The 13027-nt window shown below is 44.3% G+C and overlaps 1 protein-coding gene across 3 annotated transcripts in view; it reads right to left on the reverse strand.

Moving 5' to 3' along the window:
* Positions 1-490: 490 nt before the first annotated feature.
* The window catches only part of ADAMTSL3 (ADAMTS like 3), a 164540-nt gene continuing 152003 nt past the window's right edge, over positions 491-13027 (reverse strand). For 2 of the 3 annotated variants that reach the window (XM_081964718.1, XM_081964717.1), the window contains exons 24-31: positions 12600-12785; positions 11095-11208; positions 10003-10215; positions 8384-8570; positions 7090-7294; positions 5794-5903; positions 4048-4262; positions 491-3007 (exon numbers count right to left, since the gene is read on the reverse strand). In XM_081964718.1, coding sequence (XP_081820844.1) covers positions 2922-3007; positions 4048-4262; positions 5794-5903; positions 7090-7294; positions 8384-8570; positions 10003-10215; positions 11095-11208; positions 12600-12785 — 1316 coding nt within the window. In that variant the 3' untranslated portion in view covers positions 491-2921. Of the gene's footprint in view, positions 3008-4047; positions 4263-5793; positions 5904-7089; positions 7295-8383; positions 8571-10002; positions 10216-11094; positions 11209-12599; positions 12786-13027 lie in introns of those variants that run through there. The other variant, XR_014176353.1, reaches the window with a different exon arrangement.

A 13027-nucleotide genomic window follows, 5' to 3' on the forward strand; every position in this document is an offset into this window, starting at 1 on the left:
GGGGTTCGGGAGAACCCCTAGCTAAGATTCTGTGCAGTTCGGAGAACCCCCAAATCACACTCCTGGCTGGCCCCTCCCCTCCCAGGAGTCCCCACATGGCCCATTTTGGATGCAGGTAAGTCCAGGGCGCGCATGGAGGCTTGGGGAGGATGAAAAACAGGCCTACCAGAAGTTCAAGATAGCTGGAAATGGGGCCGTTTCTGACCTCCAGAACGCCTTTGGAGTCTGGGGAGGCCATTTTCGCCCTCCCAGAAGCTCGAGGAAAGCTTCCAGAGCCTGGGGAAGGCAAAAACGCCCCCCCCTGCCGTGGTCACACCCACCCAACAATCGGGCAGAGAACCCCTTGTTAAAATTTTTGAAGCCCACCCCTGATCAAAATGAGTCTTTACAGGTCCAAAACGGGTTAGTGCATAAAATGTTAGCAGCTAATTATTTTCAAATAATCCCAACACAAAAGAAAGCAATAGTAAGTTTTAGTAATAAGAAAAAATAGGATCCGAAATCTTTATTACACACTATACAAAAATATTGCACTTTTAAACCAGATAATAAATATATACAAAAGTATATTTACAGGTTATCTTAATTTAAGAAGCGGTGTAATCAAATAGTCAAGGATTGCTTTAAAATTTAGGGGGCCCAATACAGCAAAAGTTTAAAGTCCATTGAATTCAGTGAGGAAGAACTAAAGATTCTGAATCTGAAAAAAGGCACTTATATCCATGCAAAATCCAATGCTAAAGTTTTTTTCCTACTGCCACATTTAATTTTGCAAATAGGCCTTTATTTCTCAGTAGGTATTTCTTATCCCAGAATACTGAGAAGTGTGACTCAGCCTGAGTTTTCCCAGACCTCATATTTTTGAGGTTCTATGGAATTCTTTCTACCTCCAAATGGAACGCTCAAACATGGAATTCGCTTGGCTGTGACAAGTAAAATATCCCTTGATTTTTAACTGCAATCGACCAATCGTTGCTTGACTTCAATTTGATCATTTTTGGTCATCAGCCACAAATACAGTTTCCTCATTCAAACACCAGTCGTTTAGCCCTTAGGAAGGCTAAACCTTCTCTTTTGAAATGCATTCGGGACAGAAACCAAAAACTCAAGTGTTAACTTTTCTGCCCTTTGTTAGAGGGTCCAGTTCAAGGAAACTTTTGACTTTTGAATTTTTTGCAAGAACTCAGGAGTTAGCAAATAAAAAAGAAAGAAAACCACCAAAAGATAAGAACAGGTATAGAATATCCTTGACTCAATGGATAAGGCCAAAGTTTCAGGTAGTCTCGCATAGTTTCTCAACAGTAGTCAAATAACCCTGGAAAACCTATAAGCAGGGCCTGAAGATAAAGCACACACCTATTTTTTTCCTTGCCTGTGATATCTGACCTTTGAAGGCACATCGTCTGAGAATGAAACTTCCGTGCTGCTTTGAGAGCTAATAGCCATTGATAGACAATGGACTCCAATAACCTTAAGAGCTATAGGTTACTGATGGATCACATGATGATTTGTAAGTAGAAGATTCCAGGTTCGACCCCAGCATCTCCAGGTAAGGCTAGGAAAACTCCAGTTTAAAAAAAAACAACCCTCAAATGCTGCCATCAATGAGCCAGACCAACAACTTGACTCGCTAGAAGGAAGCGTTCTAATTGTGGTTTCATCCATTTTTAAAATATTGCTTTCCAATCAACAGCTTCCTATCTATCCAAGACCTTCTGACTTACTCAAGTTAATAGCTTTCACTTCATTTTAAGGCACACAATTATGCAGCAAGCATGCATAGCATATATTTTGGTCTGTGCTAAGCCCTTTGTCAATCAATTTCACTGGTTTCTCTTATGATAGCTGAATGTTTGTTCAATCCACTTTGTTCAATTTTCATCAACCACAATTCTGTTCTTTTTCCCCTAATATTCTAAGGAACTTCCAAGAGTCTCATAGGAAACATTTCAAACTATTTCTGTTGTTCCTTTGTCTACCTTTTTCAACAGTTGGGCAGATCTGTATGCAGCCACATTCCTTTATATTTCTAATAATACATATTGTCTGATGTTTATTATTTTTTTGCCCAAATTTATATGGAAGAAAAACGCCATTTGAAGTAATTTTTGGAAATGACTCGCAGGGCAGATTTCCAAATGCATAATGATCGAAATGGATGAAAATCAGTTGAACAGACCCTGAACAATACCTCTGTCTCAAAGTATGAGATCTGGGTTTTTCACCGTTTTTCAGAGGATTGTAAAATAATAATAGGATTTCTTCAGAAGCAGCATAGACTGAGATGCCTTTTTGGCTGGGGATCTGCTCTGAATTCTCTTCTGACAAAGCAAGCGGGGGGGGGGGGGAAACCCCAATTCTCAATCTTCAAATCCAAATGGAAACATTTAAATTCTGAGCTCCAGTGTAAGAAACCTCAAATTTCATGCCAGGCTAATAGAGCTCCCTGCCTTGATCAGATTCCAGAGATATTGCAAGATACGATCTGTCTTCCTAAAATTACATTGCATTGATCAAAAACGGTTCCATGGCAAGTCTGCAAATGTTAACATCACGTATATTGCTTTGTACTTAAAATACTTAAAGGAATGAACTTGTGATTCATCTGAAGCTAATGAAAGGAAGTCTCAGACAATGTGGTTTGGCCAAAAAATGAAGTCAAAACAATATGGTTTTTTTTTAAAAAAATAACACTATTCTTTCTGTAACTTTCCGAAAATTGTCTTAAAGTGGATTAAATCAAGAAGGTGACAAGCAAAGCAGTCCGATGGCTGATTCCAGTATATTTTAAACGCACCAGTCTACGATTGTATTTGTACCATCAGTAGCACTACTGAAACCCAACAAATTCCCATTCTCTCACTGAAGAAGCCGTTCTGCAAGGCTGCAGGTGTCTCTCTTGTTCACGAGGGCTGCAAAAATCAGTGTTGCAATTTCATCACTTCTGAAGGACACCAGATTAGGAGAGATGCTTTCAAGTAGTATATGCAGTGGGCCATCGTGATTTCTTTAAATTAAAAAAAAAAAACAACCGTTGAAGTTTACGTTGTTGGAAAAGGTAATAAGGGAGCACAGGAGAAATCAGGAAAACGTTTTGTCCAATTTATGAATAATTCTTCTTCTGCCATATCCATCCTTGGGCACTGGCGATCAATGTTGGCAATCCTATTTTTATCAACAGCCGCACAAAGCTGGGCTTTGTCCAAACCAGTCCCTTAGGTTTTGAAGCCATGATGGTTTTCTTCTGCCTGGATCTTGTTTGCCTTCAATCTTTCCCTGGAGAATGAAGTGAAGTGTGGCGTAATTTCTGGGTTTATGAATTTATGAATTCCTGCTATCGATTCAGCTAGCTCTTGTCTTCCTTGTTGATCGTCTTCCCTGTCCTACAAGACCAGACTAAGCCGAATGAAAACTCTCCTCTTGGTGGGGCATTCTTCATCGCTTCCCATAAAAGGCTAACTTTCCCCACACGACTGGCAACACCTTTGCTTGTAGACGCCTACCGAGCATAGCTTTAGATGCTTTACCGATGCGCAGTAGGGAGTGGTGTCCTTGCAGTCGCCTTCTGAAACATACATGGGAATGTGACAAAAAGGACAAACGTTTACGTCATCACAATAAAGGATCTCGGATGCTGAAGTCCTAAGACCGACATCTCCTGTCTGGCAAACACAGATGCAAGATCTAAATAAAGCATCAATATCCTCTCTCTCTCTCTCTCTCTTTGCCTTGTGTGTCTTTTTCAAAACGACTCTGGATTTAACGTGCGGATTTCCTGGAGGCTCATTCATGAACAAGATAACTGAACAGATATTGATCCATTCCACAGCACCGTTTGGATCTAACTTGGGGGTGGAGGGGGTCCTTTGGCTTTTTCCCCTATTTACTGCTTATTGCAGCCACCGTTCAGCAGAACGCAGATTTATCAAGTTCCTTCTACAGCTAATGTTCAGCCACACACCAGGTTCCAAACGCAGTTTTTGCCACAAGCAAGGTGGCAAGGTGAGAAATGGAGACAAAGTGTGTATTTTTTTTATTTTTACATACTGTCACAAGAGGTGACATTGCAGCGCTTCCAGGTCGTGGGTCGTTTCTTCCACGCGCAGAACTGATCGGCCACCAATCTTTTCTTTTTCCTGTGTACGCAGCTGACTTGCCGTGACTGGAAGCCACTTCCGCAGTCTACGGGGCAACGACGCCAGGGGCCCGTTCGCCAATGCACATCGCAACTTTCCGAAGAACAGTTCCTTCTGATGGGCGGCCTGCAGAAGAGGGAAAGGGGGAGGAAAAAAGTCACAGTTTGAGTTTTAATCCAAGAGATGATATTCCTCCCTTCCTGTTGCAACATAAGGCTTATCCACTCCCAGGATCACAGTATCAATAAAGGATGTAATTGGAGAATTTTCCTTTTTAAGATCTGGACTTAAACCAATCAAAGCCAAATCAAAGCCAACTTCTCTCATCTCTCCAGTTCTCTGCAGTTTCTTTCTTGATAATAGTCGTCTGTTTAGTCTCTACTATTCTTCAGCACGTGATAAACTTAGTTCTAAATTAAATTCAGCTCGTGCATGCCTCCCGCGCATGCGCGGTAAAGGCCCGAAGGCCAGCTGGCTGGCGGGAGGTGTGCACGAGCTGAATTTGTGCGACGGCTCGCATGCCCACAGAGAGGGTGCTGCATTGCCACCTCTGGCACATGTGCCGTAGATTCATGGTCACTGCCTTAAGCAATCATCTGGGAATCCCAAAAGGCAGCTGGAGTTCCTTGGGGGTTTTTTTCCTTGAAAACATTTCACTTCTCATCCAAGAAGCTTCTTCAGTTCCGAAGAAGACCAAGAAACACAAGGAAGTCCAGCTGCCTTTTTGGAAAAGCAACCCTGGGTCAACCATGACCTGGGTGATTGAGAATCTTCATAACCATCTGCAAAGTTTCTGTAAAGTGCTCTTTCTAATAATCTTCCCTTGCCTCAGTTCCAAATTTTTATTTTATTTTTTTGCCAAATCTCAAACTGATGTGAAAACGGAGTAAATCAAACTTTTAAAAAAATGGAAACTGAGATGAAGACATTCCTAAAAAAAAAATGAATCCAGTCATACGTTTTAGATCTGGGATTGCAGCCAAAAGCCCAGATGATAAAAACGCATATCAGGAGTATTCTGACTAAAGAGGACAAACAAGCTTAGCTTTCTGATTCTGATGTAAACGTTTACAAATCCTTTGCTTTTCACTGACAATATCCCTCTGTAAAGAGGAAGAAACAGAGATAAGATCTCGCTGAAGTTTAACCGATTTAACAGATTAACAGAGTTGGATGGGGCCTTGTAGGTCATCTAGTCCAACCCCCAATCCAAGCAGGAGACCCTACACCATTTCTGACAGATGGCAGTCCAGTCTCTTCTTGAAAGCTTCCAGTGATGAAGCTCCCAAAACTTCCGAAGGCAACTTCTGTTCCATGGGTTGATGGTTCTCACTGTCAGAAAGTTTCTCATTTCCAGGTTGAATCTCTCCTTGATCAGTTTCCATCCATTATTCCTTTTCTGGCCTTCAGGTTCTTTGGAAAATAGCTTGACCCCCTCCTCTCTGTGGCAGCCCCTCAAATATTGGAAGTTGTAAGTTTCATTCCACTGATTTACAAGTTGGAAAGCGATAAAACTATAGCAGTTAGTACCCTAAAGGGAGAAATATGTAGTGCTCACTGACTCATACCTTCCCAATAGAATCTAGGGAAAGAATGTCATGACATTTGCTGAGATGATAAGAATGGTTACGGGGTCTCATGCTTGGCAGACATATACCTTTTCTCATTATCGCAGAGTGAATTCAGGACCGCTGACCCATTCTGATGCTGACATTGAATGTGACGGTGTTGTAAGCCCACTCCAAGATTGATGCAACGTCCGGTGCACTGAGGAGGAGACAGATAGCAAACAGCTCCCATTACAAAGACGAAGCAAAAATGCAGATTATTTAAACTCAGACAGATAGCAGGCTTCCTGTCCATGTGAGCACATGCCAAGAAGCAATCATATTAATCTAATTTCTCCTTGTTTTTAGTCCGCAAGCATGGTCTTACCTATTTACCCCTCTAGGAGTTTTGACAGTGTAAAGGTACTCATCCAGAGAGCCTTAAGGTTTGAATTCAATCCATCTACCCCTAGGCTGGCCCTCTTGAGCAGAACAGCCAATAAGAACTGTTTTCTTTTCTACTTGATCTTTAGCTTACCATGGACTTTCTGAGCTTTAAGGTATGTTTCTCTAAATTAGTCCTGAACATGACCTTGCTTTAGTTCTTTAGTTCTGACTTATTTTCTGGTCCTGAATACCAGTATTCCTGGAGCAGATCAATGCTGAGCAAGATACTATATTCATGGACTCCACTGAGCTTCAGATGCAAAATAAATGAAATGTCATTTCGGATACCTTCACCAGATGTATGGACAGCAGTTTTAGTCCCATGGAACACTGGGAGTGGCTTTAGATACGACTTGTCCAACACACTCAAGATAGTCTATTCCCGTGATGGCAAACCTGTGGCACACGTGCCACAGGTCGCATGCACAGCCCTCTGTGTGGGTATGCGAGCCGTTACCCCAGCTCAGCTCCACCGTGCATGCACGCACACGCATCCTGCCAGCCAGTTAGTTTTTGGGTCTCTGCTGTGCATGCCCGGGGGGGTGGGTGGGCAGGGCGCATGTGGGAGACGGGGTGGGTGAGCGCGTGGGGGGGCACAGGGGGGAGTAATGCACACATTGCATTATGGGTGTGCATATGTGCTTGTGCGTGCACATGTGCACATTTTTGACACTCGGCGATGAAAAGGTTAGCTATCACTGGTCTATCCCGACTGGGAGTTGCTGTCGAGATGTCGGGTGTTATTCCTAAAAACAAAGGCACTATAGAAACGATCAAGAGCTTCTTCAACCTATATCGCTTTGGTGTGGGGATAATAAGACAACCCTGCACCTCTCGGTAGAAGAGATAGAAATCAGAGAGGCGTGCATAGTTATTAGACAGTTTTGAGGCTCCCCAACAAGAGTTTGTGCATAGCCAGTGGTAGAGGTGATAGATTCATTCATTGTTGAATTAATTACTTGGCCCCAGGGATGAACCATCCATTCTGCACAAAAGTGGCCCACGCAAGGTTTCATTTCCAAAGGACGCTCTTGGTCAGCACAAGCGCCTGGAGGCAAAGTTAAGACACGCCGGTTGGCTTTGACTTGCTTGCAGGTTAATCGCCGGCGGTGAAATCCATGGCCACAGGAAGCAGAGCATTCAGACCAAGCTGTGGTTGCCCACCTGGAAGGAGAAAATGCAAGAAAAAGAAAGGGGTGGGTGGGAATTAACCACAAAAGTAAAGGAATTGCACATATTGAGAAGAACGATGCAAGTTAGTAAGAGTGACTTGGGCTATAGGGGTGGTTGAGCTAACGATGGGCGCATTACAGAGAAAGGCTCCATTTTCCTTGGTTATTAGTTGAGAGGGACAAATTCAACTATGATTTTTAAGGACTGGACTGCACGTTTCTGTCAACTGCTGGGGACCAAGAGCAGAAGGAGAAAAATAATATTCTTATATTTTCTTTATAGTTGTATGCAGTGACGTGCGGTGGTTTATGGCTGGTGAGGCTAGTGACATCATCAGCGCGAGCCGCGGTCCCCTTCATGTTGACTCAGGAAGGCAGAAAATGGGACCACGTGTGCAGGAGGTTGAAGCTGCCTCAGCCTCCTGCACACATGGTCCCATTCCCCGCCTTCCTGAGTCAACATGAAGGGGACCACAGCTCACGCTCCGCAGTCTCACGGCTCGCACTCTGTGGTCCCCTTCATGTTGACTCAGGAAGGCGGGGAATGGGACCACATGTGCAGGAGGCTGAAGCTGCCCCAGCTTCAGGAGGCTCCACGGGACCGCGGCTCATGCTCCGCGGTCCCCTTCATGTTGACTCAGGAAGACGGGGAATGGGACCACGTGTGCAGGAGGGAGGCTGAGGCTAGAGGAGCCTCCTGCACACGTGGTCCCATTCCCGGACCACGTGTGCAGAAGGCTCCTCAGGTCCTTTTCCCTTTTCCCTTTTTTATTTTCATGATGAGAGCGGTGAGGCTCTGCCTCCCCTGACCGCACGTCCCTGGTTGTATCTAGAGCCAGGGTGGCGCAGTGGTTAGAATGCAGTACTGCAGGCTAACTCTGCTGACTGCCAGTTGCCAGCAACTCTTGCGTGTACCAAACCGGTATTAATGCTGGGATCAACCCACCCCTGGACTAAAGTTGGAGGACTTCAGCATCCTAGTAAAATAAACCTGAAATCTACCTGCCTTCCATGCAAAACACATACGGACAGATGCCTAAGAGTATATTCTAATCTGAACAAAGTAACAAATTGTTTGTACCTTGCTGGACAATCTTGAATTTTGCAGGACTGTGGGTTGTTTACGACTGGCTTTTGATGGTCCTTGCATAGTGACGCGTTCACATTTTGACCCTTCGTATTCACACATAGAAATTTCCAGAAGCGAGTTCCCCAATTTCCACAAGCTGTTGAGCATGGACTCTGTTCAGCAAGCTTCCATTGATGTTCTGTCAAAGAGGATATATCCTGAATATATTTACATCTTTCCAATACAAGGAAATGCCTTACTACAGGGGTGTCCAAACTTGGGAACTTTAAGACTTGTGGACTTCAACTCCCAGAATTCCCCAGCCAGCATGGCTGGCTGGGGAATTCTGGAAGTTGAAGTCCACAAGTCTTAAAGTTCCCAAGTTTGGACACCCCTGCCTTACTAGGACAAGGTGTGCTTATTACATCAAGCTATCATTCGTTTCAATCCATGATGCTGGTTTATACATATTATGTTAGGGTCTGCATATCATGCTATAAACAAGCCCTATTACATCACTGTATGATATGCAAATCCAGATGGGTTTGGTTATCACATCAATCTAAGCTAGATCTAAGAACCAGAAGGCTTCCTCAACTAACTCTGACTTTATGAACTCTAGGATTCTACAATTCTAGGATTCCACATATTCTACAAAGAATATGATCATATGCTAAGAAGCAAACTAAATACATAGTTAGGACCCATTGCCCAAGTGTTATTTATTTCATGTACTACTAGCCAATAACCCTGCGTTGCCCGGATATTTATTTATAAAGGAAAAATATTCAGACCAAACATAATTTCTAATATTGGATTTCTCCCCTTTCTAGAGGGAGCCCCCTTGTGGAGTACTGTGAATCCGTTATCATGGCAACTCCACTGCGCTGTACAGTAGAAGCCAGTATGGCAGTATGGCACAACAGGCTGTATCTTGACAGAACACCCCCCTCCCAAAGGGTGTTAGGGGTGTTTTACCCCCACAATATTTTTCTCCAGAGAGTAAATCATCTGTGTACCAAGTTTGGCTGAAATTGCTTGAGGTGTTCCAGAGTTACGCTACACACATATAGATGATTTATTATATACTTTTATGTTGTCCAATATAAGTTCATTTGTTAGCTTGCAAAATTATAAGAACATTAAAGGGGGGAAAAAAGGAAAACATAAACACAGCAGCATGAAATTCATTAATAAAAAAGGACCGACTGACTGACTGATTGATTGATTGACTGATTTGCAAAATTTATATGACTTGCCATCTAATGCAGTAATTCTTGGTGGTGTACAATAAGCAATTAAAAACAAGATTGAAATAAAAATACCCTTCCCCCAGGTGCCAGATCAAGAACCTCCAAATTAACCACCATCCTAGTCCAATGCTTAAGGGAAAAGCCAGATCTTCACAGTCTTAAATCAGGAGTGGGGAACTATCATCCTTTTATGACGTGTAGACTCCCACTCCCAGAATTCCTGAGCCAGTCATGCTGGTTCAGGAATTCTGGGAGTCCACAAGTCATAAAGGGACCATAGTTCCCCATCTCTGCCTTCAATTATAACACTAGGAAGTCCCAAACATTTAAAGAAAAATGAAAATGTAAAAAAATGTTATCGGGGATCTTTCAACAAACCTTCCTTCTTGACATTTACCCAGACAGACAATGGCTTGACATGGGATGAAGCCCAGCACTTGTATTGTCCAGCAAACTGGTCAGAGGCAACAATGAATTCAAGGATGCGTCCCCCAACCAGGGTCTTGTGCCTGAAGCCTGAAGCCTCTTCTACCGGTTGGTTTCTGGCAAACCAGCGAATTGTGTTATTTGTGCTAGGATAGACAGGACAACCTAGAAAAAACAAAGGCGTTTTTAGCCTTTTTTTTTTTTGCCCCAGAACATTTAAAACTTGCTTACAGAATAAAGAATGCAGTTATTCTTAGGTGCCCTTGTCCAAAAAAGATGATGGTGTTTCCAAACTTCAAACCAGATCCTGAAGAGGAAACTCAAATACTTTGGCCACCTAATGAGAAGGAAGGACTGACTGGAGAAGAGCCTAATGCTGGGAAAGATTGAGGGCAAAAGAAGAAGGGGACGACAGAGAATGAGGTGGCTGGATGGAGTCACGGAAGCAGTCGGCGTGAGCTTAGATGGACTCCAGAGGATGGTAGAGGACAGGAAGGCCTGGAGGAACGTTGTTGGAGTCGCGATGGGTTGGACATGACTTTGGAACTAACAACATCATCTCCAAACTAGCTGCAACGTTTCAAAGTCCCCCATGGATTCTTTTCCAGAGCAAGGAGTGCAAGAAAAATAGAAACCTCTACAGCAGCGGTATCCAATCTTGGCAACTTTTAAGATCTGTGGACTTCAACTCCAAGAATTCCCCAGCCAGCCATGCCATGCCATTGCATCATGAACCAAAGCCCACCAGAATTAAGAAGAATTCCCTTTTTTTAATTGGGCTTTTTTATTCTGCCTTTCTCTTGTCCCCATTTCCCCCCTTTCCTTGCTGTGTAGCTTTTTGGCTATCATTCACCCTGCTCTTGAGATATTCAAATGCTTTATTCCTACACAGTTGAGTTCCTGGGCTGCCATTTTTGGAACCTCCTAGAACCAGAAATGCAGAGACTCCCAAATAACCGCAGATATGACATGAATGAAACAAGAATGACCCCTTCCCTGCCACCCATTGTTTCAGGGCAGAGTTGATATATGGGACCACCATACCTATTCGTAATGTATCACCAGCAGCCACTGTAACGTTGGTACCAATTGGAGATGCCATGAAAACACGTTTTCTTTTACTGTCAGCAGATGGTCCATTGTGTGGTTTTCTTCGTCCTAGAATGATGGAGGAAATTATTACCATGGTGGCGCAGTGGTTAGAGCACAGTACTCCAGGCTACTTCTGCTGACTGCCAGCTGAATGCAGTTTGGCAGTTTGAATCTCACCAGGCTCAAGGTTGACTCAGCCTTCCATTCTTCCGAGGTGGGTCAAATGAGGACCCAGATTGTTGGGGGCAATAGGCTGTCTCTATCTGTTTACATAGGGCTTCAAAGCACTATAAAGTGGTATATAAATCTAAGTGCTAAGTGCTATTGCAGGCTAACTGCCAGGAGTTCGATCCTGATCAGCTCAAGGTTGACTCAGCCTTCCATCCTTCCGAGGTGGGTCAAATGAGGACCCAGATTGTTGGGGGCAATATGGTGACTCTGTAAACTGCTTAGAGAGGGCTGTAAAAGCACTGCGAAGCGGTATATAAGTCTAAGTGCTATTGCTGTTGTCCTTCCTTCCTTTCTTCCCTTCCCTTCCCTTCATTTCCTTCCTTCCCTCTGCCCACTGCCAGCAGTTCGAATCTCAACAGGCTCAAGGTTGACTCAGCCTTCCATCCATCCAAGGTGGGTAAAATGAGGACCCCGATTGTTGGGGGCAAGAGGCTGACTCTGTAAACCGCTTAGAGGGGGCTATAAAGTATATAAGACTAAGTACTATTGCTCCTGCTAAATTACAGCCTAGGGCAACGATGGCTAACCCTTTTCTATAGGTGTGCCAAAACTGTGTGTGTGCGTGTATCACGTGAGCGTGCCCACCCACCTACCCACGTAGGGTGAGCGACCCCTCAACCAGTACGTATGTAAGCAACCCCCCCCCCCTGTGCATGCACGAGCGACCCCAACGTGGGTGGGGGAATTTTTGCCTTCCCCAGGCTCCAGAGGCTTTCCTGGAGCCTGGGGAGGGCACAAATGGCTTGCCTGGACCCTCCAGAAGGCTGAAAATCAGTTGGCTGAGTTTCTTAAAGTCACAAACAGAACTTTCTGCTCTTGAAATGACTGAAGGAATGAATGGTTTCCTGCAAAAGCCCCCTTCCCGCTCGCTCCTCTTTTGTTACCTATAGGAGGGGCCAATCACCTCCAAGGTGTGGCTTTACTCCCAAGTCGACTCTGCTTTCTTAGTTGTTCTTGTCTTCTGGCAGCTCTGCGCATGCGCACACTGGGAACTGGCTCCAGCTGTTCCTCGGCCTTACTGCTATCTAGCTCTTCTTCCAACGCAGAGCCCTCATCTGAGCTTTCCTCAACCCCCAGGACTGGCCCATGTTCCTCCCCAACCTCCTCACTGTCCGACTCTGCTGCCAGCTCTCCTCGCTGCCAGTGGGCCACAACAGGTTGAAGGAAGCCAAGAGGTCCTCCCTATAGGCTGCCCAATGATGCCCCTGACCCAACTTTATACTTGCCAGCCAATTGAAGAATGGTGGCTGCTGTAGCATGTCCCACAGCGTTGGTAGCCGTACAAGTGTAAATGCCAGTATTTTTGCCCGAAACATTGTCCAGGAACAAGAAGGAACTGTTAGCTATAGGGAAAGCAGACCTTCTTGAAGAGCTCTCATTTTTGAACCACAGGACCTCAGGTTGGGGAATACCTGGGAGGCAAATGCAAAACGTATTTAAAGGCTAATGTTCAATGCATTCCAACTGAACATCTTTCCGATTTGAAGCATCTCACCGCATCAACCTCTCATGGGATCTGGGTGGGATCTTTTAAGTAGGGACATTAAGTATCTAAGCCTAAGGAGGACATATAGTGGACAGTCAAACAACACAAAAACTAACAACACATGCATATTAATGCAGTCATCTTCTTTCACCAGTAGATGGTAGACTA

Source organism: Natrix helvetica (assembly GCF_964273705.1).
Source record: "Natrix helvetica genome assembly, chromosome: 12".
NCBI lineage: Eukaryota > Metazoa > Chordata > Lepidosauria > Squamata > Natricidae > Natrix > Natrix helvetica.